General features: G+C 41.7%; 1 protein-coding gene across 5 annotated transcripts in view; it reads right to left on the reverse strand.

Annotated features, from left to right (window-relative positions):
- Positions 1 to 26,612, reverse strand: part of GARIN2 (golgi associated RAB2 interactor family member 2) — a 30,544-nt gene extending 3,932 nt beyond the window's left edge. For 2 of the 5 annotated variants that reach the window (XM_073800342.1, XM_073800343.1), the window contains exons 1-6: positions 18,120 to 19,124; positions 17,495 to 17,670; positions 14,210 to 14,409; positions 12,989 to 13,505; positions 9,707 to 9,954; positions 2,398 to 2,426 (exon numbers count right to left, since the gene is read on the reverse strand). In XM_073800342.1, the coding sequence (XP_073656443.1) occupies positions 2,398 to 2,426; positions 9,707 to 9,954; positions 12,989 to 13,505; positions 14,210 to 14,409; positions 17,495 to 17,670; positions 18,120 to 18,129 (1,180 nt within the window). In that variant the 5' untranslated portion in view covers positions 18,130 to 19,124. Of the gene's footprint in view, positions 1 to 2,397; positions 2,427 to 9,706; positions 9,955 to 12,988; positions 13,506 to 14,209; positions 14,410 to 17,494; positions 17,671 to 18,119; positions 19,125 to 20,404; positions 20,444 to 21,472; positions 21,562 to 26,204 lie in introns of those variants that run through there. The other 3 variants (XM_073800344.1, XM_073800345.1, XM_073800346.1) reach the window with 3 other exon arrangements.

Below are 26,612 nucleotides of genomic sequence, written 5' to 3' on the forward strand. Positions count from 1 at the left end.
CCTTGAGACAGCCAGTCGCGCCCTCCTCGTTCCCCCACCCATACGCACACACATTTGATAGCTGAGGAAACTGAGGCCCAGAGAGATTAAATGATGCGTTCATGAAACAGAGGAAGTGCAGTTAGGACTCAAACCTAGGGCTTTTGATTCTCAGTTCAGTGTTTCATAGCTGATTTCTTCACCTTTTCCTTCCAGATTTTCTTCCTTTTCCCAGCTTGCTTCATGGACTCACTACCTCCTAGTCATGTGGCCTCCCAAACTCTGTCCTCCTCAGTCCTTTTTTTCTCGTGTCCACACAGGTAGTTTAGTCATTAAAGCTTGTTGACTGTGTGTTCATGTCCTTGTTCTCATCTCATTGCTTCTTGCCTGGCCAAGACTTTGGTACCCTTCACCTAGACTATTATAATGACATTCTGCCTCTAGCCTCTTCCAGCTTCTCTTAGAGACTGCAGTCAGAGTATTCATCCTAAAATGTAATACTAATTTTGTCATTTCCTTGGCTTTCAGTGACTCCTCCTTACCTACCAAGTAGTACTTTCCAAACTCCTTAGTGTGGATTAAAACCTCCATGACCTGACTCCTGCCTTGCTTTCCAGCTGCTTCTCTCACTACTCCTAAATTCAACATGCCCAGCCCTGTCTCATTCCTTTGATTTTGCCCACACTGTTCCTTATATCCAGGATGTCCTTGTTTCCCCTTTCCTAACTCAAAGACTGCTTCCTTCGTAGAATCTTTCATGATTTTCTCTCTTGAGCTAAAATTAGTTCTCCACTTTTCTCATATAGGGCCTATAACATTCCTATTTATGTTATTTGTGCACATGTCTTGAGGCCAGGTAATAGGTCCTGTTATTTATTTTTAATCTCTCCCAGAGCCTGTCACAGTGCCTCATATATAATAGATAGGCAATGAATGCTTGTTCAGTTGAACAAAATTGAGTTTGTGCCAGAAGACAGGTAAAAGAATCAGTCACATATAAGATGAAAATAAAAGTTATCAATGTCCTACATTAATTTCAAATTTCTATGGCTAAAATAAGGAGTGCTTCAGAATGTACAAAGAATGTACTAATTATATGCTCCTGCACTAATTATGTATTAGTGGTAAGGCTCTTGCTAGATTTATCCTTGTCTTTAGAAAATAAGAGGAAAATGTTTGCCGGTGTAGGATATCTCTGGAATTTTTACAGATTTGATTTCTTTTTGAAATAAAATTTGGGATAGAAATTGATAGATGAAAATTCTATATATTGCGAATAAAATTTTGTATTTTTCTTATAAACTATGATAGCATTTTCCTACATTGTTTTCAGGTTTAATACTGTAGATTGGAATATAGGTAAAACCATATTACAGTGAAGTTCACCTGGTTTTTTGGACACTAAATTCCAGTGGGAAGGCCCAAAGACAAATCCCACTTGTATAAATAGCTTTCCTATAATCATTTGCTTTTTAAAAATTTTATTGAGCTAACATTTATTTATAACATTATATGAATTCCATGTGTACAACTTTATATTTCTATTTCTGTATATCTTACAATGTGCTCCCCACCAAAAATTTATTTTCCTTCTGTCACCATACACTTGATCCCCTTCACCCATTTAGCCCTCCCCACCAATCATTTGCTTTTTTTTTTTTTTGGTAGTACTCTTGCAAAAGTGACTAAAAATGTCTTCAAGTGTTTTTGGTATTTTTTTCCTCTCCATTTACATTTAGTTAAGTGTGCTTCTGTGTTCCTTCCATGATGTTCTTTTATGTGCATGACTGGAGCTGAGGCCCATTCTACCCCCCCCCCCCCCAGAAGTTAGACAGTAACTTAGAAGTGGGTCAGCAGCAAGTAAGGGGAGAAATCTCCACCGGTGCCTACAAGACAGCCTCTACTTCAAATACTTGTTACAGGTTAAAGATCCTGAGCCATGGAAATATGTAAGGAAAATGGTAATTAAATGGTATCACCTGACAGCGAAGCAGAAGCCAAAGACGTAAGCAGGAAGAAAAGAGGGGCTAGGTGGTTTTAGATTTACCAAGAAATTGTGCTGTGGATCAATTCCCTTCCAAATCAGTAGGAATAAGAGGCCGTATCATGTTCAGGTTCTGCCCGCAGAGCTACCTCGGGAGTGGTTCACGCCCAGTGAGTTAGACATTCAGGGAACTAGGGAACTCTATCAGCACAGAAAAAAGCAAAGTGATGCCTACCACTTGAAAGATAGCATGAATATAGTCTTTGAGGCAGTTTCTGCAGGATAGGACTCTCACAATGGAGCAAAGGCAGGAAAGGGAATGCATCAAAACATCTAGCTGGATTCCTTTGTTCTTAACTACTCTGTTCTAGGACCCAGAGGTGACTGCTTGATACCAGGGATCACAAAGAAATGTAGTGGAATTTGTTTCATACCTGAAGTGTCTGAATCAGTTCTCCTGCTCCTGTAAAAATAAATAGCACATTTCAAAGTTTTGGCAGTATAACCACAAATACTTAGAAAAGAACTACTAAGTATGAGATAATCATTCTTTAAGTACTTTGTAGGTAGTAATGAAACATATTTAGCAAGCCAAGGGAATTATTCATTATAATACATCTTAGAGTAAAATTACCTAAATTTTCATAACATGTAAGCTATCCAACATGTAAAAGCTGTAAAAGTGAGTTGTATGTAATTACATATAAGCTATTTTTTTTTTTTTTTTTTTTTTTTTGTGGTACGCGGGCCTCTCACTGCTGTGGCCTCTCCCGTTGCGGAGCACAGGCTCCGGACGCGCAGGCCCAGCCGCTCCGCTGCACGCAGGATCCTCCTGGACCAGGGCACGAACCCGCGTCCCCTGCATTGGCAGGCGGACTCTCAACCACTGCGCCACCAGGGAAGCCCTAACCTATTTTTATTGTAACTATCACCTGTCACTCAGTGAGGCTGTGACCATCCCTAACATGCTACCTCTCGAGCCCCTGAAAATTCATTTGAGGTTGAGACTCCAAGAAGCTAACTGCTGCTGCTCTGGGGCTTCCGTAAACAGAGTCAGCTGTTTGATCACTATTTCTTTCTTTCTCTACAGTAGGGTCAGCAGATAGACCACACAGGAAGCTCTCATAGACACGTGGGGTACATTCTGGAATGGAGGGGTGACTGGGGTAACAGTGCCTACTCTGCTAGCTCTACATCACAATCTCTATGGCCCTGATGGGAATCTTGTAGGTGAATAACATACCCAAGTATTTGTCCAAGTTAATACACTTCTTATGGTTTAGTGGATAAAATAGGAGACTAGCTGTCAGTTTTTCAGGCTATTTCACTTTCAGAGATGTCTTTGGATAAAGAAGTTTGTTTTCTGCATGCCTGATTTTTAAAATTAATATCAAAAAATACTTATTTTTGTAACCTCATTGACATGCTAAAGTATAAACTTGTCAGCTAATTTTCACCAAATCTTTGTTCCTTGGCTACATTTCAGTAACTCTTTTGGAAGTATTGCTGTTTGAGTAAAAGGGTTTGGGAAGAATAATTATCCTTAGATAATATCTTCCCAGATAAATGTGCAAAGACATAATTCTGATCCATTTAAGAGGCCTGGCAAATCCATGCAGTTCAGGTTCTACAATGGATCTTAAGGTTAAATTAGTAATTTTCTGAGAAGTTTGCAAACAACTACTCATGTACCAAGTAGGTCTGGTGATTTAAATAAGGTTGAGTTTAATGATAAAAGTTTTCAAGAGACTGAGAAATATCAAGAAAGTGTACTTAAAAAAAATAGGTGCAAATTAAAATAAAGCCTGCCATTATCCTCTTTAAAACAAAGGGAAGAGTCACAGTAGCACTATTGCCAAGGTATGCGAAGGAATATAAATGCTTTATAAAGTAAATCCTTCACTTCTAAAGCACCTAAAATGACATTATACAAGTCTCCAGCGTCTTTCACTCATCTAGATTTAAGTTGCTCAATTTACATTTTAAAGACCAATGAATCTGAGGGCAAAATATTCAATGACATCATTGTTTAATTTTTTTTTTTCCATTGTTCCAAAGTATACGGTTAGAAAGTGTCACTGAAATCCATGGTCTTGGAGAAGAAAAATGAATATATACTAGAATTTATTTATCACTCTCATGGTGTCCTGACTTAATCCTGCAATTGTCCCAGGATTAAGCATCAGTGAATCCCATTCTGTTCTTTGATCTTATCACATCTTTCATTTATAATGAACATTCTCAAATTAGGCTCTAGCTAGTAATTAAGTTCCTGATGTAAATAGGCAATAAAATATAACTTATGCTTGATTAAATTGGACTTAAGAGGATTAGTTAGAACCAAAATTTGTTTTTTGCTTTGTTTTTATCTATTTCTTTCTTTCTCTACAGTAGGGTCAGCAGATAGATCACACAGGAAGCTGAGAGACTGAAGGGCAGGGCCTGGAAGAGTTTGGGATTTGCCAACCAAGATCCTTTTCAATCTTTAAAATTCTAAGATTTTTGCTATTTATATAGGCATTCATTTTCTCATCATTTCTAATAGTGATCATAATAGTGAGACTAACAAAATTTTGCACCTGCAGATCATTTTTCAACCTAAAAACTTAAGTTCTCTCTACAATTTTTAATATTTAAAAAAACTGCTAAGAGCTTATCTAATGCTCAGAGGATTTTTAGGGTAGTGAGACTGTTCTTTATGCGGATACATTGTCAGTATGCATGTGTCAAAACCCACAAAACTGTGCAACACAGAGAGTGAACCTTAAACTATAGTCCCTTAAACTAGGGACTATAGTTAATAATAATATATCAATATTGTTCATTAATTGTAACAAATGTACCACACCAATGCAGGTGTTAATAATAGGGGAAACTGGGGATGAGAGGAGGGTGAGGAGGTGGCTGTGGGGTGGGTATATGGGGCTGTATGTACTATGTCCTCAATTATTCTGTAAATCTAAAACTGTACTTAAAAAAAGTTTACTAATTATTTTTTTTTAAGTTTCTTTTTTTAAAGGCATTAAAAGTTAATCCAGTGCTTCAGGGCATCTATTATTTGCAAAAGGGCAAGGAAAGAAGTTGAAATGATTTAAACAGTTAACCTTGTTAGATTTTGAACTGTGTGTTTCTGAAGCCTTAGACAAGGGCGGGACAGAGTTTGAGACATAATGAATGAAATAAAGCAGAAGGAAGATGTCAGAATGATCAGACTTGATTAATTATTATTTAGGACAAATTGCTAGATTGGATGGATTCAATTTTATCTCATTTGTTTTTTAGAAATCTTATGCTTTTCTATGAAAGTCATACTCATACACAGCAAAAGATATATTTTCTATTGAGTGGCACCTGCTTCTATACCTTTGCCTCTTACATTCTTTGTTTTTCTCTCACTACTTCTGACAGATGATTGATGACTTTTTTTTTTTTTTTTTGCGGTACACGGGCCTCTCACTGTTGTGGCCCCTCCCGTTGCAGAGCACAGGCTCCGGACGCGCAGGCTCAGCGGCCATGGCTCACGGGCCCAGCCGCTCCGCGGCATATGGGATCTTTCCAGACCGGGGCACGAACCCGTGTCCCCTGCATCGGCAGGCGGACTCTCAACCACTGTGCCACCAGGAAAGCACCGATTGGTTAGTTTTTAAATCTCCCTTCCTTCTTTCTCCTCTAACACATCAGACTTCCAGTAGTCCTCCTGGGCATTATTTAGTTCCACTGAAAGAACTCAGTGGTTACCATCAAGAAATAATAGATCAGTGTCCTGAGGGAAATTTCTCTATTTCAGCTACTTCTCCACCCTCAATCTGAAGCAGGAAAGTTTCTTCCATCTGGAAAATAAATAAAAGCATTCCAACCGAAAGCAGCAGAATACACATTCTTTTTAAGTGCATATGGAACATTCTCCAGGACAGATCACATGATGGGCCACAAAACAAGCCTCAGTGAACTTAAGAAAATTGAAATCATATCAAGCATCTTTTCCTACTACAATGCTATGAACTTAAGAAATCAACTACAAGAAAAAAACTGCAAAAGCCCACAAATACATGGAGGCTAAACAATATGCTACTAAACAACCAATGGATCACTGAAGAAATCTAACAGGAAATTGAAAAAAAATACCTAGAAAAAATGAAAATAAAAATACGACGATCCAAAACCTATGGGACGCAGCAAATGCAGTTCTATGAGGGAAGTTTATATAAATACAATCTTACTTCAGGAAACAAGAAAAATCTCAAACAACCTAACTTTACACCTAAAGCAACTAGAGAAAGAAAAAACAAAATCCAAATTTAGTAGAAGGAAAGAAATCATGAAGATCAGAGCGGAAACAAACGAAATAGAGATGAAGAAATCAATAGAAAAGATCAATGAACTAAAATCTGGTTCTTTGAAAGGATAAACAAAATTGATAAACCTTTAGCCAGGCTCATCCAGAAAAAAAGGTAGAGGGCTCAAATCAATAAAATTAGAAATGAAAAAGAAGAAGTTACAGCTGACACCACAGAAATACAAAGGATCATAAGAGACTACTACAAGCAACTATATGCCCCCAAAATGGACAACCTAGAAGAAATGGACAAATTCTTAGAGAGGTACAATCTCCCAAGACTGAACCAGGAAGAAATAGAAAATATGAACAGACCAAACATAAGTACTGAAATTGAATCTGTGATTTAAAAACTCCCAACATGCAAAAAAGTCCAGGACCAGATGGCTTCACAGCTGAATTCTATCAAACATTTAGAGAAGAGTTAACACCTATCCTCTGAAGCTATTCCAAAAAATTGCAGAGGAAGGAACACCTGCAAACTCAGTCTATGAGGCCACCATCACCCTGATACCAAAACCAGACAAAGATACCACAAAAAAAGAAAATTACAGGCCAATATCACTGATGAACTTAGATGAAAATATCCTCAACAAAATTCCAGCTAATCAAATCCAGCAATACATTAAAAGGATCATACACCATGATCAAGTGGGATTTATCCCAGGGATGCAAGGATTTTTCAATATTTGCAAATCAATCAGTATGACATACCACATCAACAAATTGAAGAATAAAAACCATGATCATCTCAATAGATGCAGAAAAAGCTTTTGACAAAATTCAACACCCATTTATGATAAAAAGCTCTCCAGAAAGTGGGCATAGAGGGAACCTACCTCAAGATAATAAAGCCCATGTATGACAAACCCACAGCTAATATCATGTCAATGGTGAAAAACTGAAAGCATTTCCTCTAAGATTAGGAATAAGACAAGAATGTCCACTCTCACCACTTTTATTCAACATAGTTTTGGAAGTCCTAGCTATGGCAATCAGAGAAGAAAAAGACATGAATTGATTTTTTTTTAATTGGGGTATAGTTGATTTACAATGTTGTGTTAGTTTCTGCTGTACAGTGAAGTGAATCAGCTATATGTATACATATATACCCTCTTTTTTGGATTTCCTTCCCATTTAGGTCCACCACAGAGCATTGAGTAGAGTTCCTGAGAACAACAGGTTCTCATTAGTTATCTATATGAATTGATTTTTAATATATTTTTAAATCCAAACTTCAAAGCTCTTGGTCATATGGGAAAAATTTCTGAAGAAGCCTCCCTTGAATTTGACCTGATTGTTCTTCCTATGGCTATGAAGGGGAATCCCCATTTTGGCTCCGGGGCCTCAGGAGAAGCCCTCACAAGCCTTGCTCAGCCCTGCTTTGTACCTAGGAATGGCTTCTCATAAGGCAACAGTTCTCAAACCTGATTGTACATTTGAACCACTGGGAGGCCTATTACAACACAAAATGCTGAGACTATCCCAGGGTTTATGATTCAGCAGGGTGGGGGTGGGCCTGAGAATTTACATCATTAACTGGCTCTCAGGTGATGCTGCTGACCAGCCACACATTAAGAACCACTGGTAGGGCTTCCCTGGTGGCGCAGTGGTTGAGAGTCCGCCTGCCGATGCAGGGGACGCGGGTTCGTGCCCCGGGTCCGGGAAGATCCCACATGCCGCGGAGCGGCTGGGCCCGCCCGTGAGCCATGGACACTGAGCCTGCGCGTCCGGAGCCTGTGCTCCGCAACGGGAGAGGCCACAACAGTGAGAGGCCCGTGTACCACCAAAAAAGAAAAAAAGGACCAATGGTATAGAAACCCTAGATAAGACACGATGCTTTGCTGAAGCATACAACCAAAAGTATTGAAATTATAATCAAGATCCACCAACACCTTGAATGTATTGGCACTTGGATCTAGAGGCCCTAGAACTGCGAGAAATGTGACTGCCCAGGGGCAAAAGCAAATGTTACTCTGACTTCAAGGCTTAAGAATCCTCTAAGGATCATCCATATTCCTTTCCTTCCCTGGACCCCCTTCTTAGCTGGGAAAGAAGGTTAAGAAGAAAGCCAGTTTTGAACACTTAACCCTGAGTCAATTAAGATATTTTGTTTTCTGTTTTTGTTTTTGTTTTGACAGAATAGCCAACTTTCTTTTATCTACGCTATTGGAAATGAAGTAATAGTGACAATAATGATCATTTGCTGACCACCTAACATGTCCCATTTATAATTGTTAATGCAGTCAGTCAGCTTGGAACTCTATTCCCTCAGAGCTCCACCCTTCCTTCAAATCTCTGCCATTCCTCAGAGAAGCAGTTCCTGACCACTTATATAAAATAACCCTACTCCCTCCTCAAATCTTTCTGTTACTTTTTGTTTTCTCGCAGCACATTCCAGTGGCATAATATACTTTATTTGATTATTATCTATACCCTCCACTAGAATGAAACACTCCATGACTCGTTTTCACTGCTGTATTTCCAGTCTCTAGCACATAGAAGGTGCTCAGTAAATATTATTGAATGAGTGAGTCAAACTTTTAAAAAGTTTGTTTCCCTGTTTTCCCCTGTTCCTTTTTATATTTAAAAAGAGCTTGGACATAATTCATGACATTCCTCATTTTCATTCTTGCTAATGTAGCATTTAGATCTCTATATTTTTCTCTGGTTTCTTATTAGCTGTTATTCCAGAATGATCATATTAATTTTTATCTTTATAATACCACAGTGTCTCTCACATTCATCTTGCAATTGGGTATTACAATTATAAAAATAGTTTTTCAGATTATTAAGTTATTCATTGGAAATGTAGAAAAGGGAAAGGGGGGGCTTCCCTGGTGGCGCAGTGGTTGAGAGTCTGCCTGCCGATGCAGGGGACACGGGTTCGTGACCCAGTCCGGGAAGATCCCACATGCCGCGGAGCGGCTGGGCCCATGAGCCATGGCCGCTGAGCCTGCGCGCCCAGAGCCTGTGCTCCGCAACGGGAGAGGTCACAAGAGTGAGAGGCCCGTGTACCGCAAAAAAAAAAAAAAAAAAGGGTAAGGGATATGTAGAGAAGAAAATACAGAGAAGTGTAAAGATAAAAATACCTGTAAATACTCTAGCCTCTAACTCCAAAATGTGGACATCGTGATTCTGTTGTTTTCTTCAGCACACACCACTGACACCAGGCAGATGGCCCAGAATGCCAACTGAATGGTGTGAGAAGTTGGTGTGAAAATAAAAATTAGACAAGGTTGAACCAAATGTGGATAATTGAGTTGATTATGTTATCATTCAATTACATTGTATGTATGTCTGAGGATCTTCAGCAAACAATGCCCTAGTTGCAGGGACTTGAAAGCATGCACTTATTTACATACTTCACATCTTAGCATCACTTGGCATTTCCCTGCCTCACATACCTGGATTCTTCAGCCTTGAGAGCTGTGCTTTTAGAGTCTGTTGGCCTTATTTCAGAGGGCCTATCGCTCATCTCTTTGGATTTATTTGTCTCACCTTCTTCTGGAGTCAAGGTAGTTTGAAAACATCTTTCACCTTCGAAAGTTAGCATTAGGTTTGAGATGGTGACATGTTTTGAGGAGTCTCTAAACTCATTCTTAATTTTTGTATATTGTAGACAACCAGCCTTCAGAATATTTTCCATTTTTTCCTTTGAAAATAACAGGCGGCAGCAAATCAGGGAGCAGAAGAGCATCATACAGAAGCAGATTATTTAAGGAGCAGTAATTATTTCATCTATATTTACTGAGTGGCCTCAAGTGCACAGGCACAATGATGAGGGGGGTGAGGCTTGGTATTGCACAGCCATTGAGAAGAGCCCCGGTGGGCGCTGGAGGCTGGCAGCATGGGGACCTGACACAGCACATGCTAAAACTCATGTGGTCAGGTATACCAATGTCACCTCACACAAGAAAATTAGGACTCAATTGCAGGACTTCCTCTCCCTGAATTGGCAGGAAAGGAAGGTTTTCTAGAAATGCCTTGACACCTGCTCCCCAATCCAAGGTTGCTCTTGATTTAAGAGCATCTAATAGGTGACAGAAGTTGGAGGTTCCTAGTAATACTAAAGAGTTTGTTTTTCAAAAGACTTAGAATCTAAAACTTAGTACCCTAAAATATCTCCCGTTCTAATGTCCTGGTTTCTGTTAATACACCACTTCTGTCGCTCCCCACCTTCCTTAGAATCTCTCTCAGGCCTCAGAGCAATAGGTCAGCCGGTCTTAAGGACTCTCTCTCTCTTGGACTTCTCTGGTGGTCCAGTGGTAAAGAATCTGCCTTCCAATGCAGGGGACGTGGGTTCGATCCCTGGTCAGGGAACTGAGATCCCACGTGCCGCAGACTACAGAGACCATGAGCTCTGAAGCCCGCACACCACAACCAGAGAGAAGCCCATGCTCCGCAATGAAAGATCCCGCGTACTGCAACTAAGACCCTATGCAGCCAAAAATTAAAATAAATAAATAATAAATCTTTAAAAAAAGACTCCGTCTCTCTGATGTCCTTCACATCTGCACCTTCTTCCTCCCTTTGTCATTACATAGTCCATCACCTCTATGGCTGTTCCTTGAAAATAATGCAATAATCTTCTCTAAAGCTAAAACATATTTTTCTGACAATGAAAGTAATGTATATTTATCATAGAATATTTAGAAAATCCTAAGAGATATAAAGTTAGAGGGAGAAAATTATTGCTTGCTTGATGCCACAGGCCAGAAATAACTACCATGACACATTTCATTGCGATCTTTCTGTCCATTTATTTATTTTGAATGTGTCTGCTTTGTGGTCATATCCCACATTTTTCACTTAATGATTTATTATAAAAATTTCCCCATGTTATTAAAAACTGTGTAAAGCTACTTGAATTTTTCTAATTAAAAATTATTTTTATTGTAGGAAACAGAAAATTCAGAAATATATAAAGAAGAAAACATCAATTGCTTATAAACTTGCAATCTAGAAATAAACTACTATTAACAATATGACTTTTCCCCCTCCTATTGTCTGTGTGTTTACATGCATTTTTATGTAATAAGGATCATATTCTTTACTTCATTTTTCACTCAGGTTTACATCATAAACATTTTTCCAAGTAAAGAAAAATTCTCCAACAATTTTAACAGCTACAGAGTAGTCATTCGTTTAACAAATATTTCCTGAGTGACTATGATCTTGCCAGTCACTGTGGTTGCTCCTGAATGAGATAAACATGGTACCTGACCTTTGTGGATTTAAATTCATTTAGCCATTTCTCTGTGGTGGATGTTTAGTTTACTTCCGTATTTTCATTATTTCATTTTTATAAACATGGTATAGATGTGGTATGATTAACATCTTTATAGCTAAATCCTCATTCCTATTGATGATTAACTCCTTAAGAAAGATTCTTAAAAGTGGAATCACTGAGTCAAAGGGTGTCAACATTTCTAGGTTCTTCACTCATAATGATTTCAAGAAAGTTTGTTCCAATTCTCACCCTACCATGAATCTTTACAAATTCCAAGGTGACCCCACCTTTACTAACACTGACTATTTATTTATTTTTTTTTGCGGTACGCGGGCCTCTCACTGCTGTGGCCTCTCCAGTTGCGGAGCACAGGCTCCGGAGGCGCAGGCTCAGCGGCCATAGCTCACGGGCCCAGCTGCTCCGCGGCATGTGGAATCTTCCCGGACCGGGGCACGAACCCACGTCCTCTGCATCAGCAGGTGGACTCTCAACCACTGTGCCACCAGGGAAGCCCGACACTGACTATTTTTATTCTTTTAATTAGCAGTTTTATAGATGAAATTTTTTTCAAGTTTGCATTTCTTTGATTACTAGTGAGGTAAAACTTTCCCACTAAATTCATTAGCTAGCGTTTTCTTCTTCTGGAAATGTCCATCTTTGCCCTCTGCCATTTTTCTGTTGTGGGCCCCACGGAGGTTTCTCAGCAGCAGTCTACACACTGATCTCTTTACCTGCCATCCATCCTTCCATCAGACTAATCTTTTAAAAACACAGCTTTCACTCCCTTACACAGAGATTTTGTGGCTAAGGTTTGCCCAAGGACTGAGTCTACACTTCTTATTTTGGCATTCAAGGTTTGCAAGCAACTTTCCATCCTATATCCTAATATTTTCCACATATGTTATGCTCCAGCCAAACTGATTTATTCTCAGATGTGTTTCTGTGTTTTTCCACTTTCTGGCCCTTTCTAAAGATGCTCACTTTGGGTATTTTATTTTCTTATTTCCACCTTCACTTCTTATTGAAATTTCACCCTATCCTTCAGTATACTTCATACTTTTGTGTACATTTAAACCTTAATATAGCCCTTGCATGATATTAATATCCTCATTTGAGAGGTGAGGAAACAGACTCCTGCAGGTTCAGTGACTTGGCCAAACTAACATGCAGCAGGGCAAGATTCCAACCCAGGGCTTCTGACTCTGATACCAAAGTTCCTTTTATCCCACCATAGCTTTCTACAGGGTTAAGTTGTATGGTATGGATGTGCACTGCCTGTTTCAGGGAACATCTTACAACTCTTTTACACCAGGGTTCAGGTAGCGGAACTCATTGTTAATATTAGGTTACTAAGAGTAAGTTCCATAGCATTTTGATAATCGATGTCAGGTAGCTTTTACCAAAGAAGGTGAAAGAGAGTGATTATTAGAGAATGAAAGTCTTCCATGTCACATACCTCTTCCTCCCGCTTGGCCCTGAGTATGTCATCATTTTCAAACACCACTGTGACATTGCAGATGTCCGTGACTTCTGTGACTTCTGTGACAATCCTTATATCCGGGGCCTCGGTGACCTCATTTTCTGGAGTATCGGTGACATCGGTGACATCGGTGATGTCCGTGAATTCTGAGAAATCAATGCTTTCTATGCCATTGATGAGGTCTGAACATGTGTACAGGTGTGGGGTCTGTACAGCTGTGAAGGCTGCAATATCCGTGATGTCCACTGACCCTGTGATGTCTGTGCTGTTTTTGATTTCTGAGAGGCTGAAGACTTCTGACACTTTGGAAGCTTTGGCTTTCTCCTCATTCAAGAGGGAGATGAGTTCCACCCACTGACGGAATAGGGTGTCTTGTTTGCATGCAGGGGCACAGAGCTGTAGGTAGTAGGCTCGGCCACTCACCAGCTTTACTTTGATGCGCATATTCTCAGCATCATGCACAGAAAGAGTCACAAACTGCAGAGGGAGAAACCTGCAGACAAATGCAAATATCATCTGGAGGCCTGATTGGAAACTATCATGAGGACTTTCCTTTTATAGCAGTTTGTGGCGTGAGACTCAGGACAACAGGCGTGTCTCTCTGACGGGCCTGGGGAGGGGCAGGCATGGGATGGGGCAGGACCTTCTTGTGGCCATATGTTCCCAGGTCTGGTTCTTAGCTTTTGAGGGTCAAAACTTTGATTTTTAGTACATGTAATCAGGCTCCTGAGGGCCATCTGGCCTGAATCATACTAAGACTCTAATGAACTAAAATATCAACTATTTACTATTTATTTAGGAGAAGTTGTCCCATTTAGTTAATCCTGCAAGGTTGAGACTGAGAGAAGTTAGTGATTTTCTGTGGGTCCTACAGCAAGTTGGTGGCTTGAGACAAGACCAGAGCTAATTCTGATGGAAGTTGGGATAGGGTGGGGGGAATGTTCTAGAGAGGCATTTTATTATGAGCCTTCAGTTCCTGTTACTTAGGTTTAAGTTTTGAAAAGTGAATGGCCTGTTTGACTTCCAGGTTGTCAAACTATCTCCCCAGACTTTAAGGATGTGACTCTCTCATCTGCAGCAGGGAGCACAAGTGAGATGCTCCCTTGGACCACTTGTCATCTGTGTTTCTATTCTCAGCTCCTCAGGGGCAAAGCATGTTTTCTGAGAGGTCTTTAACCTCTTCTCTTTGTAACTCACCTGGTAAGCACCACATTCTCCGGAGAAGGAGATGTCAGAAGACTTTTAAAAAGGGGTTCTGAATCTTTCTGGGCGGCGGGTGTCAGATGTGCCAACAGCATCACGTTGGGGGTCTTGAGGGTGGGACTGGAAGAGCAGATGCCTACAGTCACCCAGTTGGCTCGGTTATGAAGGTAAATGGATTCACCTCTCCTGTTGACCTGAGGCAGAGAACAGGAAGAGGAGTTTTCTGTTAAAGTGTGTGGCCCTGACAACCTCGTTTACCCAAGCAGTGTAGGAATAAAGGAGAAATGAACCATGATGCCTTTGTTCAAGTGAATTCTTAGAGATATCACAGAGAACAGACAGACACAGTCTCTGACCTGTGGGGTCCACTGGGGGAGGCGAACATTAAACAAGTATGTCACTAAGTGTTGTTGTAAGTGTTACTGAGTATAAGTTCAGGGTGCTGTGCTGTGGAGCACATCACAGAAAACTTGACTTGGGAGGAGGAAGGCAATGGTGTGCTGATAAGTGTGTAACCACTGTCTCTCGGGAGATACTCATAAGTTTATTATCAATTTCACTGGTATAAAAGATGAGTAGCACACAATTTACAGACAATGATATACCATACTCTTTATGTTAAATCCATACAACCAATTGATTCTCCCAGAAGTCAAACTTGTATCCATAACCTCAAGATAATAGTAAAATGTAGTAATATAATAGGAATGATGAGTTTTGAGTATTTGTTGCCTTTGGTTTTTTTTTGGGGGGGGGGGTACTTTAAAAAAAAACATTTACTTATTTATTTATTTCCGCTGTACTGGGTCTTAGTTGCGGCATGTGGGCTTTTAGTCACAGCATGTGGACTTCTTAGTTGCAGCATGCAGACTCTTAGTTGTGGCATGCATGCGGGATCTAGTTCCCCGACCAGGGTTCAAACCCAGGCCCCCTGCATTGGAAGTGCAGAGTCTTACCCACTGGACCACCAGGGAAATCCCTTGTTGCCTTTGTTTTGAATAGTTTTATTTTTATTTTTTTTTGCGTTATGCAGGCCTCTCACTCTTGTGGCCTCTCCCGTTGCAGAGCACAGGCTCTGGACGCGCAGGCTCAGCAGCCATGGCTTACGGACCTAGCCGCTCCGTGGCATGTGGGATCTTCCCGGACTGGGACACGAACCCGCGTCCCCTGCATCAGCAGGCAGACTCTCAACCACGGCGCCACCAGGGAAGCCCCTGAATAGTTTTATTTATAAGTTTATACAATTTAATTCTTAACGATGGCTGTGTTTAACAACTGACTTGTAAACTTCCTGAACACTTACCAATCGGCCAGCTCCAGCACACCCTTACCATAGGGTCAGAAAATCCTCCCCTGAGGAAGGGACCTCTAGCTGAGACCTGAACAATGTGGGACATAGACTGGCTGAGAATCTCTGCCAGTTGGAAGAGGAGGAGACTGGAAAGTGGGTAGACAGGGATGTGAAGGAAGCCAGAGAGGGGAAACACTTGGTTTCTCAGCTGTACATTAACTGCTTCAAAAAAATAAATGACTTAAAAGCAAATATATTTAGAAAGAGATTGTAGCCTACACTATTGATTACCTACCCAAAGCCATGCTCCTATTCATCGGATTAATGGAATTCTGGTTTTGTCCAGTATCCACCCCTCAGGGATGCTGCCCCAGCTGAGGAGCTAAATCCTGATCCACCTAAACTGGTCATGGGGATCCATTCCATCCCCTGGCCAGTGATTGCTCTCAGCAGGCCCTGGCCAATGAGACACTGCTGGGGGCCTCCTGGAGGCTCTGGGAAAGGGTTCTCAGCCCTCACAGACAGTTCAAGGATGAGACACATCCCTTCCGTTGCTGGCAGCTGTCATGTCCTGTTTGCATGTGATATCACGAAGGGAGTGAATTTGAGGGTGACAACAAAAAGAGACAACCCGGGTCCCTGATGACTCCCAAGAGTGAGTTGGTGTCCTGTGGTTCTTTCACTCTACTTGAGATAATTGTTCTTTTTCGCTCACAGTTGAGTCAGGAACCTTGATAACTTGCTGCCAAAGACATACTGACCACAAGAGGTTGTGTGTGTTAAAGGGAATAACATACCCAGTTAAGACATGGGGCCATGTCTGATTTATAGAATGCTGACTGCCTCTCCCAGTGTTCATTAGAGCTTGAAAATGGTTATTTGAAAAAAGCTTGAAAATGGTTATTGAAAAGCTTGAAAATGGTTATTTGACTGCCTCTCCCAGTGTTCATTAGAGCTTGAAAATGGTTATTTGCAGAAGTGTGAAAAATAAAATAAAAAGATTATTAGTAGGAAAGAAGCGCACAGAAGGTAAAGAGCATCAAATCACAGCATCTCATGCCTTCTGGGGCATGACTTAAACATTAGTGTTCTTTGAGGCATCACCTCCCTCCTATGGTGTCTGGAAGTGAGGAGGTCTCCCGTCAGTGCAGAGAATGTGTGTATGTTGTCGTTCCTGTCACTCCTTTGTAGAATCAGCTGAGGAGCTGCTTAAATGGGCATGTTTCACGTTAGACTTGGTTGTGACATTTTCAGGAAGTTTAAGGGTATGGCCAACACCATTGAACTCATTTCCCTGTTTCTTTGTCTGAGTTTTCTTTTTTTTCCCTTTGGCCATACCTCACAGCATGCGGAACTTCCCCAACCAGTGATCGAACCTGCACCCCACTGCAGCAGAAGCACAGAGTCTTAACCACTGGACCGTCAGGGAAGCCCCTGTCTGAATAATTTAATGTTGAATGTTTAGCGGAAAGTTAGAATTGCTCTCAAATGCATTGAAGTGTAGTTTCATTCATCATGTAGGTACATTTTCAGGAGAAGGAAACTTTTCTCCCTGGCACAATTTGACAATTATATTTTACCTTCAGAACTAAGAACCAAAATGCATTTTAATCCCTAGTTGTGTCATAGATGTTATTCTTTAAAATGTCTCCTAAGTTAAGGAGTTATCTGAGTGCTTTCCTGTGGCAGAATATTCTAAAAATGACTATAATCTCTTTGTGTACTTTTGGGGAGATGATGATAGAATGAAAATTTCAGTAGACTTGGGACAGAATTTCTAGGTAAGAGTTTGTTGGGAAAATTTGAAATGAATTTTCCTTTTACATCATAATTATTTTAGGTTGTTTGAAGTTCCCAAACCGTTCCTTTAATTGTATCACACATTCCCTTGCCACATTAAAACAATTTTTCCAACCTTTTCTGTTGTCTTTGAGAAAATTAATTACCAAAGTTATTAGAACTTAATTCAGGGCTCAATTATTATTTACCTGGATAAAACTGCTCTCTAATATGGGAGGAGATACAAAAGGGGCATACTCTCCTTCATCCAACATATTTTGAAGCTCTCCTGGATCCTTGGAGCCTGGGACACAGATGTCATCTTGCTCGTCAATACTCATAGTAGACTTGCTGTCATTCTTCTTCATTGTGCTTATGTATAAACCTCAGAAAGTTGAAGAAATGGAAATACAGTGAACAGAGACAGAGAAAATCTAATATAATAATTAAGTCGCCTCACTTTTCCACTAATTCAACAAATTTTATCAACATCTACGACATTCCAGGGACTGTGATGGGCACTGGAGATCCATGTGAATAAGACCAATAAGATGCCTGCCCTCACGCAGGTTACAGTCTCTGGGGAAACAGCGAGTAAGCAAGAAGATGTTGGATGATAAGGGCTACAAAGACTCTGGATCAGATCCATGTGATAGAAAGTGTCTGGGGTGTGGGACTGGCAACAGAAATTAGTTAGGGTGGTTAGGGGAGGCCTCTCAGCATCCCCCCTCCCCAAACCATTATTTTCCACCTTCCTAATTAATGGTACCTCTATCCTTCCCAGTATGCATAGGCCTAAAGTCCTTTTCTGTAAGTAGGGTATACCATACTAACCTGAGACCATCTCTTCCTGACCATTCACCCACTACCGAGGCTTAGTGAACAGTGGGTATCTATCTAGTCACTGACAGCTGTACATCTCCTGCTGTCGCTCTGGCTCTCTCTCCAGAACCTGCTTCAGTAGACACCAATGGCTCTACATCATTGGATTTCACCTTTCATCTACCAGAAATCACAGAGTTCCAAGAAAGGAACAGGTCCTAGAATGCAATTCTGTTCAAACCTTCAGAAGGTCACTCTTCCTTCTTCACAAACTCCATGCCGGTTAGAGGAAAGCAGTAAGTTCTGAATGTTTATTTCCACCTCAGTCCTTTCTCAGAGATCCTTCTTTTCCTTTCCCTGGCCAAGCTAGAGAGTAGCAGTGAACATGCCCCATCTCTGTCCCAGCCAGGGCCTGGGACACAGAGGTCACTGCTGCCTGCTATCCCATGAGCGTGTGACCCTGGGAATTCTCATCAGACCTTCTGCTGGTGACAACACAATGCCCCCCTCCAGCGCATCTTACACATGAACATAGGGAAAGTGAAATAACTCAAGAGAAAGTGAAATAGTCCAGAGGAGCCAAAATGTAAAAAGAATGAGACAGATCATTCAGGAAAAAAAGAGAAAGAGATAAAACAACAACCATCAGCTGAAACAGAGAGGATGGAAAATAATAACCAACAAAATATATTTAGTTCTTGCTTTGTAGCAGGCAATAATAGCTTCACATGCACTGTCTCATTTGATTCTAAAAGCACTATGAACTAGCATTTTTAAGATGCTTATTTTATACATCATGAGGCTTGGAGAGGGAAAGTAACTTACCCGAGGTCACACCTTGTAAGTCCCCACACCAGGAATCAGAACCTCATAGTCTGACTAGAGGAGCTTATGCCATGGCCTAAGGTTCAGTCCTGCCCTGAGTGCTTGGAAAGATGGATGTGAGAATCGGCAAGGGTGCGAGGGGTCAGGATAGGTCAGGACGTATGGGAAAAAAGGAAAAGGAGGGTGAACCAGAGACAACAGAAGGTGCCTTCCCCTTCTTCCTATTCTCTTCCCTTCCTGAATAATTTAGTCCTAAATCCATTAGCTGGGACAAAGGGAGGCAGGACTCTGTAATGAGGGGAGTGAGGAGCCACAGCTCAGGACACAAGGGAGGCAAGAGGGCATCTATTACCAGGAGAAGGGGTGCAGCCCATTGTAAGAAACCAGGGCCGAGCAGCCTGAGGAGGGGGTCCGAGAGGGAGAGAGGACGGTGGCAGAGATGGGTAATATGTTCATGCAGGGGAATTGATCTAATAAAATAGGAGACCATGAGACTCTATGTAAATTAAAATTTCGATGAGGAACAGAATATTTAGTTCAAAGTACCTCTCACCAACATATTTATCAGTGTCAAGGGGAAAAAATAACTGTACAGTGAAGAAGCCGGGCAGACACCGTCTCAGTGAAGTGATGAGTGAACACTATCAGTAATGGGAAAAACCAAAATGATGTACCACCTTACAGGATGCAACGAGATGCACACATCATTCTGTGATATTCCTCCCAAAGATGCATGACCTGAATCCAATTATTAGGAAACATCAGACAGATCCAAAGTGAGGGACATTCTACAGAATAACTGGCCTGTGATCTTAAAAAATGTCAAACTAACAAAAGTCAAAGAAAGAGTATAGAGATGTTCCAGACTGAAGGGGGCTAAAGAGACATGACAGTGATTCTGAACTGGATCCATTGGCCGTGCAGGCCATTACTGGGACAACTGGCAAACGCTGAGTGGGGTCTCGGGATTAGGTGGTGGTAATAGGCAATGCTCCTGTCCTGGTTTTTGTTAGTTTCTTTTTGTTTTTTTGAGGTACACAGGCCTCTCACTGTTGTGGCCTCTCCCGTTGCGAAGCACAGGCTCCAGACGCGCAGGCCCAGAGGCCATGGCTCACGGGCCCAGCCGCTCCGCGGCATGTGGGATCTTCCCAGACCGGGGCACGAACCCGCGTCTCCTGCATCGGCAGGCGGACTCCCAACCACTGTGCCACCAGAGAAACCCCTGTCCTGGTTTTGATGGTTGTATTTTGGCTGTGTAGGAGAATGCCCTTGATTGTATTTAGGGATAATAGGGCAACAACTTGGCAAATTACTCTCAAAAGCTTCAGGAAAAAAAAAGTCTTTGTATTGTACTTGCTATATTTCTGTTTGTGATTGTTTAAAAATTTTAATGGGAATAATAATACAAGGAAAGAGGAAGGAAAAGAAGGTATAAACCAGGGGTCCCCAACTCCCGGGCCATGGACTGGTACCAGTCTGTGGCCTGTTAGGAACCAGGCCGTGCAGCAGGAGGTGAGTGGCTGGCGAGCAAGCGAAGCTTCATCTGTATTTGCAGACGTTCCCCATTACTCGCATTACTGCCTGAGCTCCGCCTCCTGTCAGATCAGTGGCAGTGGTGAGTTGTATAATTATTTCATTATATATTACAATGTAAGAATAATAGAAATAAAGTGCACAATAAATGTAATATGCTTGAATCATCCTGAAAATGTCCCCCACCCCCGGTCCATGGAAAAATTGTCTTCCATGAAACCGGTCCCTGGTGCCAAAAAGGTTGGGGACTGCTGGTATAGACGAGAGGATGGAGGAGGGGAGATGGATGAGTTCTGAGTGTTTGGCCATCAGTGCAAAAGGCTGTATTTAGCCACTTCAGGATTCCAAGGAGAGAGCTTTGCAATAGCAATGAGAGAATCCTCACAGTGACAGGATGGTAGGAAAAAGGCACATAATGGCCCATTGCCATCTAGGTTTTCTCTCCTCCGTGACATCCAGCAGGACAAGGCATTTATTTTATCATCGCTGAGTGGCTGAGAAACAATGAAGCTGCCTTAGAGAATTAGAGGACACAGCAAGTGCTGAAAACATCAACTGGATTCTTTGGGGCCTAAATATACGGGGATCTCCTAGAATCTGACAAGAAATCACAAGAAAGGTGCATTTTTAGATGAGAGCAAGGTATGACGGAGGAAGGAAAGCAAAGGTCGGCTGCCTTTTGGTTCAGGGTTACCAGCAATATCACATCAACTATTCACCCTTCACTTCCCAGAACAGCTGTGATTGTTACGCTTTTGTCCCTATCAGCCCAGACTCTCTACTATCAGTTCACGTGTACCTGCTTGAGGTCTAGAAAAGCTGATCCCTGTAAGCAGTGTCTTTGGTACAGCGTCATTCCCAGAAGAGGAAAGGAGAAAGAGAAAGCCTGGAAAGTGGAGTAAGTAGAAAGCGAAGGGAGAGAGAGAGCAAGGGTGAGGGCGCATGTGACAGTGTAGCTCTACGTGGTCCCCCACACCCCGCCAGCCATACGCACCATCACCTCTTACCTCAACTCAGGATCAAGCCACAGTCCTCTCAGAGACAAAGTTTTTAACTCACTTCATTTTGGGCTTCCTCCTTTTAATGATGAAGTCTTCTGTGAAGGAGGCAAGAAATGGAAAATAAAGTGTACAAAGGAAGAAAATACTAATCCTTACTTTTATTTACTACATGAGGACCATGCCTTAAAAGGAGCTCCTCTAGGGACTTCCCTGGCAGTCCAGTGGCTATGACTCCGTGCTTTTGCTGCAGGGGGCACGGGTTCGATCCCTGGTCAGGGAACTGAGTGGCCAAAAAAAAAAAAAAAATTAAAATAAATAAATAAAGGCTTTTGCCCATGCTGAAATTAAAAAAAGAAAAAAAAGAGTTCCTCTAATTACACTAGTAGTCAGAAGGTTGCTGTCTGTATTTGAGCTGAGCTGTTGGCGATGGTGCCAATCACGGTTTTTGGTGGGTAGAATCAGACAGTCATGAGTCTGTAGCCCATAGCTGGCCTGAAACTGTCAAATAAGTGAAATCCTGGGCTCCTATAGTCATGAGGATATTCTATAATGTGACAAAGCTAGTAATATGGACTCAAATAACCGTTGTGCCATGGAGGGTCGTAAGGAGCCTGGGTTATTGTCTTCCTATAAAGAGCCACAGCACTCTATTCAACTCTCTACCATCCCAACTGGTAGTTGTGTACATGTGTACACTTACATATGCTCATACTATTTTGTCACGAGTATGTAGTTCTCACACCGTATTGTGGTTGCAGACACCATAGACACTCCTTTTTCCTCTCCATAAAATTCTGAAATAACCCCTTCAGGAATACCTGGGACCAGGTAAACTACAACTATAATTGCTCTCAGAACTCAAGTGCTGTAAGGCCAGTATGGAAACTGGTGTGGTGGGGATATAAAGAATCTGGAGTCAGACACATCCAGGTTCATATTTGGGCTCTGTCACCTGCCAGTTGGTGACCTTGGCATGTTATTTAATATCCCTGAGCTCAATTTCCTCATCTATAAAGTGAGGATAAAACCACCCAACTCGGGACTTCCCTGGTGACACAGGGGTTAAGAATCTGCCTGCCAATGCAGGGGACACGGGTACGATCCCTGGTCCGGGAAGATCCCACATGCCGCGGAGCAACTAAGCCCGTGCGCCACAACTATTGAAGCCCACGCGCCTAGAGCCCTTGCTCCGCAACAAGAGAAGCCACCGCAATGAGAAGCCCGCACACCTCAATGAAGAGTAGCCCCCGCTTGCCACAACTAGAGAAAGCCTGCGCTCAGCAATGAAGACACAACGCAGCCATAAATAAATAAATAAATATTAAAAAATGAAATTAAAAAAAAAACAACACCCGACTCAACTCAGTGTTGGGACCACTGGATGCACCAATGTATAAAAAACACTGAATAGCACGGCTATTGCACAGTGAGCACCTGTAGCTGCTTGTGCTGGTCCACCACACTTGACCCTGTGTCCAAAAGTATAATCTCCTCAGTGTTTGCCAGGCTGGGTTCCTTCTTGATCACTGTTAGTTTCATATTTCCCAAGTTTCATTCATTCTAAGGAATGAAGGAATTTCCTCAGCTTAAAAACTGTGAAATGGAGTGTGCCTTGTGATCACTCTCCACTGGCAGGGACAATTGCATGGTGGTTGTCATTTGGCTGTACCTGCATGGACTTAGTCATGGTTGTTCACATTAAATTAGGTACATTGGTTGTACTGCATGCGTTGCATTTAATTGCCATTTAAAATGTGTTCCCAATGGGTACCTGAAAATCTTTTGTTGACACCTTCTTGTAAGATTGAGAAAGTTTCTGTATAAAACTTGCAGAATGCACATCAGAGGCTTGGAAGAAGGTCCAAGAGACCAGAGTGGAGCACTCCTCTAAGAAATGCACAGAGGATGAGGGCACACAGAGTGACAGATAAATATTGTGTGGAAGAATCCCAAGTAGTAAGAAAGCATTGAGTCACATAATTAGCTGCATTTTTTTTCTTTCTCAGTGGTCCATAGTATAATGATGTATCTTATAATTGATGGATCTCAGATTTGATAAAACACAGTAGTTGACTCTTGCTCATCCACAAGTGGATGATAGAGTACACATTTTTGGGGAAAAAAATCACTTAACAAAGTGACAACATCCACATATTGGAGGGTATGTCTACTGTTCACAAACACATGCTAGTCTGTATGTGCCCTGTGGCCCTTTCGCAGCACAGTCATTTATGTGGGTTCCAGAATCCCTGGATCTGAGAACAGTTCCTCCAGAGAGAGGATGATCTCCCAGGGGAGCAGGTGTAGCTGTGGATCCAAGGTCACAGAGAGGGAGGAGAGAATGAGGAGAAGGAAGGGCTCCAGGGGATTGGTAGCCAAGACCAGGCCTGGCCCCTCTTGTCCCCTTCGAACCCCGGAACAAAGGTAGGCGTCAGCTAAGGAACAAAGAATGTAACCATATATTTTATCTTCTCTGGTTTGATGCTTTTTATTGTTTGTTGCTAAATATTTGTTCTGGAAATACTTCGATACTTTTGAATTATGTGTACGGATGGTAAATGTGTGCTGAATTTTAACTAGTTTTGTTGTAACTGTGATTTGAGATTATCTCTCTGTATACCAAAGCCTCCACCCCTAACCTCTTCAGTTATGCTGGTTAATTAATCAAGATAGCACTGCTCTTACGGCATATGAATCGTTCTGTGAAACCAACTGTGTGGCAGTGCACACGTGTTTTGTCAGTGGTCCAAAAGCAGGGTCAGCTGTTAACTATTTACTAGGACCACTCTTAAAAACTGGAGATAGTATTAAAGTTTTGGTATATATATATATATATATATATATATATATATATATCCATATATATCTCATATCTTTCCAGTTTTACAAATTGCTTTAGCTATATAATATAATATATATAATATTTTCCCATGACATTAGATATTTTAAAAAACAGCAGTTACCAATCATGGTGTGGACCTATTTGGAACATCACAGTCTCTTGTAAGATGTGCCAAAACGAACTGCACGCAATGGTTCAACCGATGTTTGGGAAATAGTTTTCTGTTAAAGGGCAGTGGATGATTCAAGGTTCTCCCTCTGATGAGTCTCCTGTGCTCTGCTGTGCTTTCTTGTGGGGAGATCACAGAAGGGCAGCCTGACATTTTGCTTAACTTACTGTGTTTGGGGCCTCCTTTTCTCAGGCTGCAGGTTTGTAGTTCCCGTTGTTTCTGGTGTCTGCCCCCAGTAGCTAAGGTTGGTTCAGTGTGTTGTGTAGGCTTCCTGGTGGAGGGGACTAGTGCCTGTCTTCTGTTGGATAAGGCTGGATCTCGTCTTTCTGGTGGGCAGGACCGCATCCAGTGGTGTGTTTTGGGGTGTCTGTGACCTTATTATGATTTTAGGCAGCCTCTCTGCTAATGGGTGAGGTTGTGCTCCTGTCTTGCTAGTTGATTGGCATGGGGTGTCCAGCACTGTAGCTTGCTGGTCGTTGAGTGGAGCTGGGTCCTAGCATTGAGATGGAGATCTCTGGGAGAGCTTTCACCATTTGATATTATGTGGAGCCGGGAGGTCTCTGGTGGTTCAATGTCCTGAACTTGGCTCTCCCACCTCAGCGGCACAGGCCTGACACCGGGCCAGAGCACCAAGACCCTGTCAGCCACATGGCTTTTGGGAAGTCTGAGGTCTTCTGCCAGCGTTCAGTGGGTGTTCTGTAGGAGTCGTTCCACATGTAGATGTATTTCTGATGCATTTGTGGGGAGGAAGGTGATCTCCACATCTCACTCCTCCACCATCTTGAAGGTCCTCCTCAACAGCTTGAGTTTTAATGGAAATTGGGAAGGGGAGAGAGTGAAAGTCTGGGAGCTAGCATGCAAGTGTTTTCATTGGCTTTTCTGACCACTGAAATCAGAGAGTGTGTCTATAAATGCCCTGAAAATAATACCACTTCCATGTAGTCTTTCCCCGCACTGATATTTTATGATAAAACATTTTCAAAGCTATAACAAAGCTGAAAAAATTCTATAGTGAACACCCATATACCTACCACATAGTTTCTCTTTTTTTCTTTTGTTGTGTTATTTCCATAATGATGTGAAAGCTCTTGAATGATGGGGTTTACCTGTCACTCATTAGAACTGGTCTCTGTGATACTTGGAGCTTGGAGGTTAGTTCTCTGTAGCACTTTGAAGCATAGCATTTACTTAGTTTTTTTCTAAGATTCTTAACACAGCAGTAAACATATTTTTAGTATTGGTCCATCACAGTCATAGGTTGCAATTCTGGTTGAACCTTAGAGAAGATATAACTGTTGTGGCGTCCCTCTCTTCTGACAATGGGGCCCCAGCTAACCTTTTAGCTTTGAACAGAAAAGCCCTGTGTTCTAGATCTTCTCTCTCATTTGAATAATTTAAAATGACCATATTTCCACAAATTCATTCAATTCAGTCACTTATGGAAGAAAGTTTGAAAAATCAAAATGTAAAAATCATCAGAAAACTTGTTTTCAAAGAAACTCTCAATGAAACTATTTTTAAGAAAAAGAAATTCAGTAACCAGGTGTTAAGTCTCTGAGATTTCTTGCTTGCTCTGGTTGAAACTAGAAGGAAATGAAACTTTAAGGAAAAGGGGAAGGTGGAAAAAGAATAGACATTTTGCCCTCGAATTATGAGAATTCATCGAACTATCCTTTCCTTCTCTCTCAGGTTCACACCAAAGTTGCAGTAGGCAGACAGTCACTTACATAGAGGTGAGGATGAAACAGATCTGGAGATCTCCTGGATGTCTACTAGAAGTCTCCAACTAGCACGTTTCCAACTCTTTTCACATTTCTTTGGCAGGTATTTTCAGTCTACTGGACAGGCAACTTACCACTTAGTAAAACAAGCACAGGAGGCCAGACTTCCCTGGGCATTGTTCTAAGGCTCCTGCATCATAATGTGCTGACATAGTCTCTGAAGTAAGAGAAGAACGCTGGGAAGCAGCAGCCCTGAAGGTCAGCCCCTAACCCTGGGGTTAGGTGTTGCTAGCATTCCTGTGGAGCTGCACAGCTCAGGAGCAGTAGTTCTGGTTGCCACGTGAAGTTTTCAGAGGCTTCCCTGGAGAGAAAAGCCAATTTAGTCATAGGATCACCATGGAAAAGATATCATAC

The sequence above is a fragment of the Tursiops truncatus genome, chromosome 2 (genome assembly GCF_011762595.2).
Source record: "Tursiops truncatus isolate mTurTru1 chromosome 2, mTurTru1.mat.Y, whole genome shotgun sequence".
Taxonomy (NCBI): domain Eukaryota; kingdom Metazoa; phylum Chordata; class Mammalia; order Artiodactyla; family Delphinidae; genus Tursiops; species Tursiops truncatus.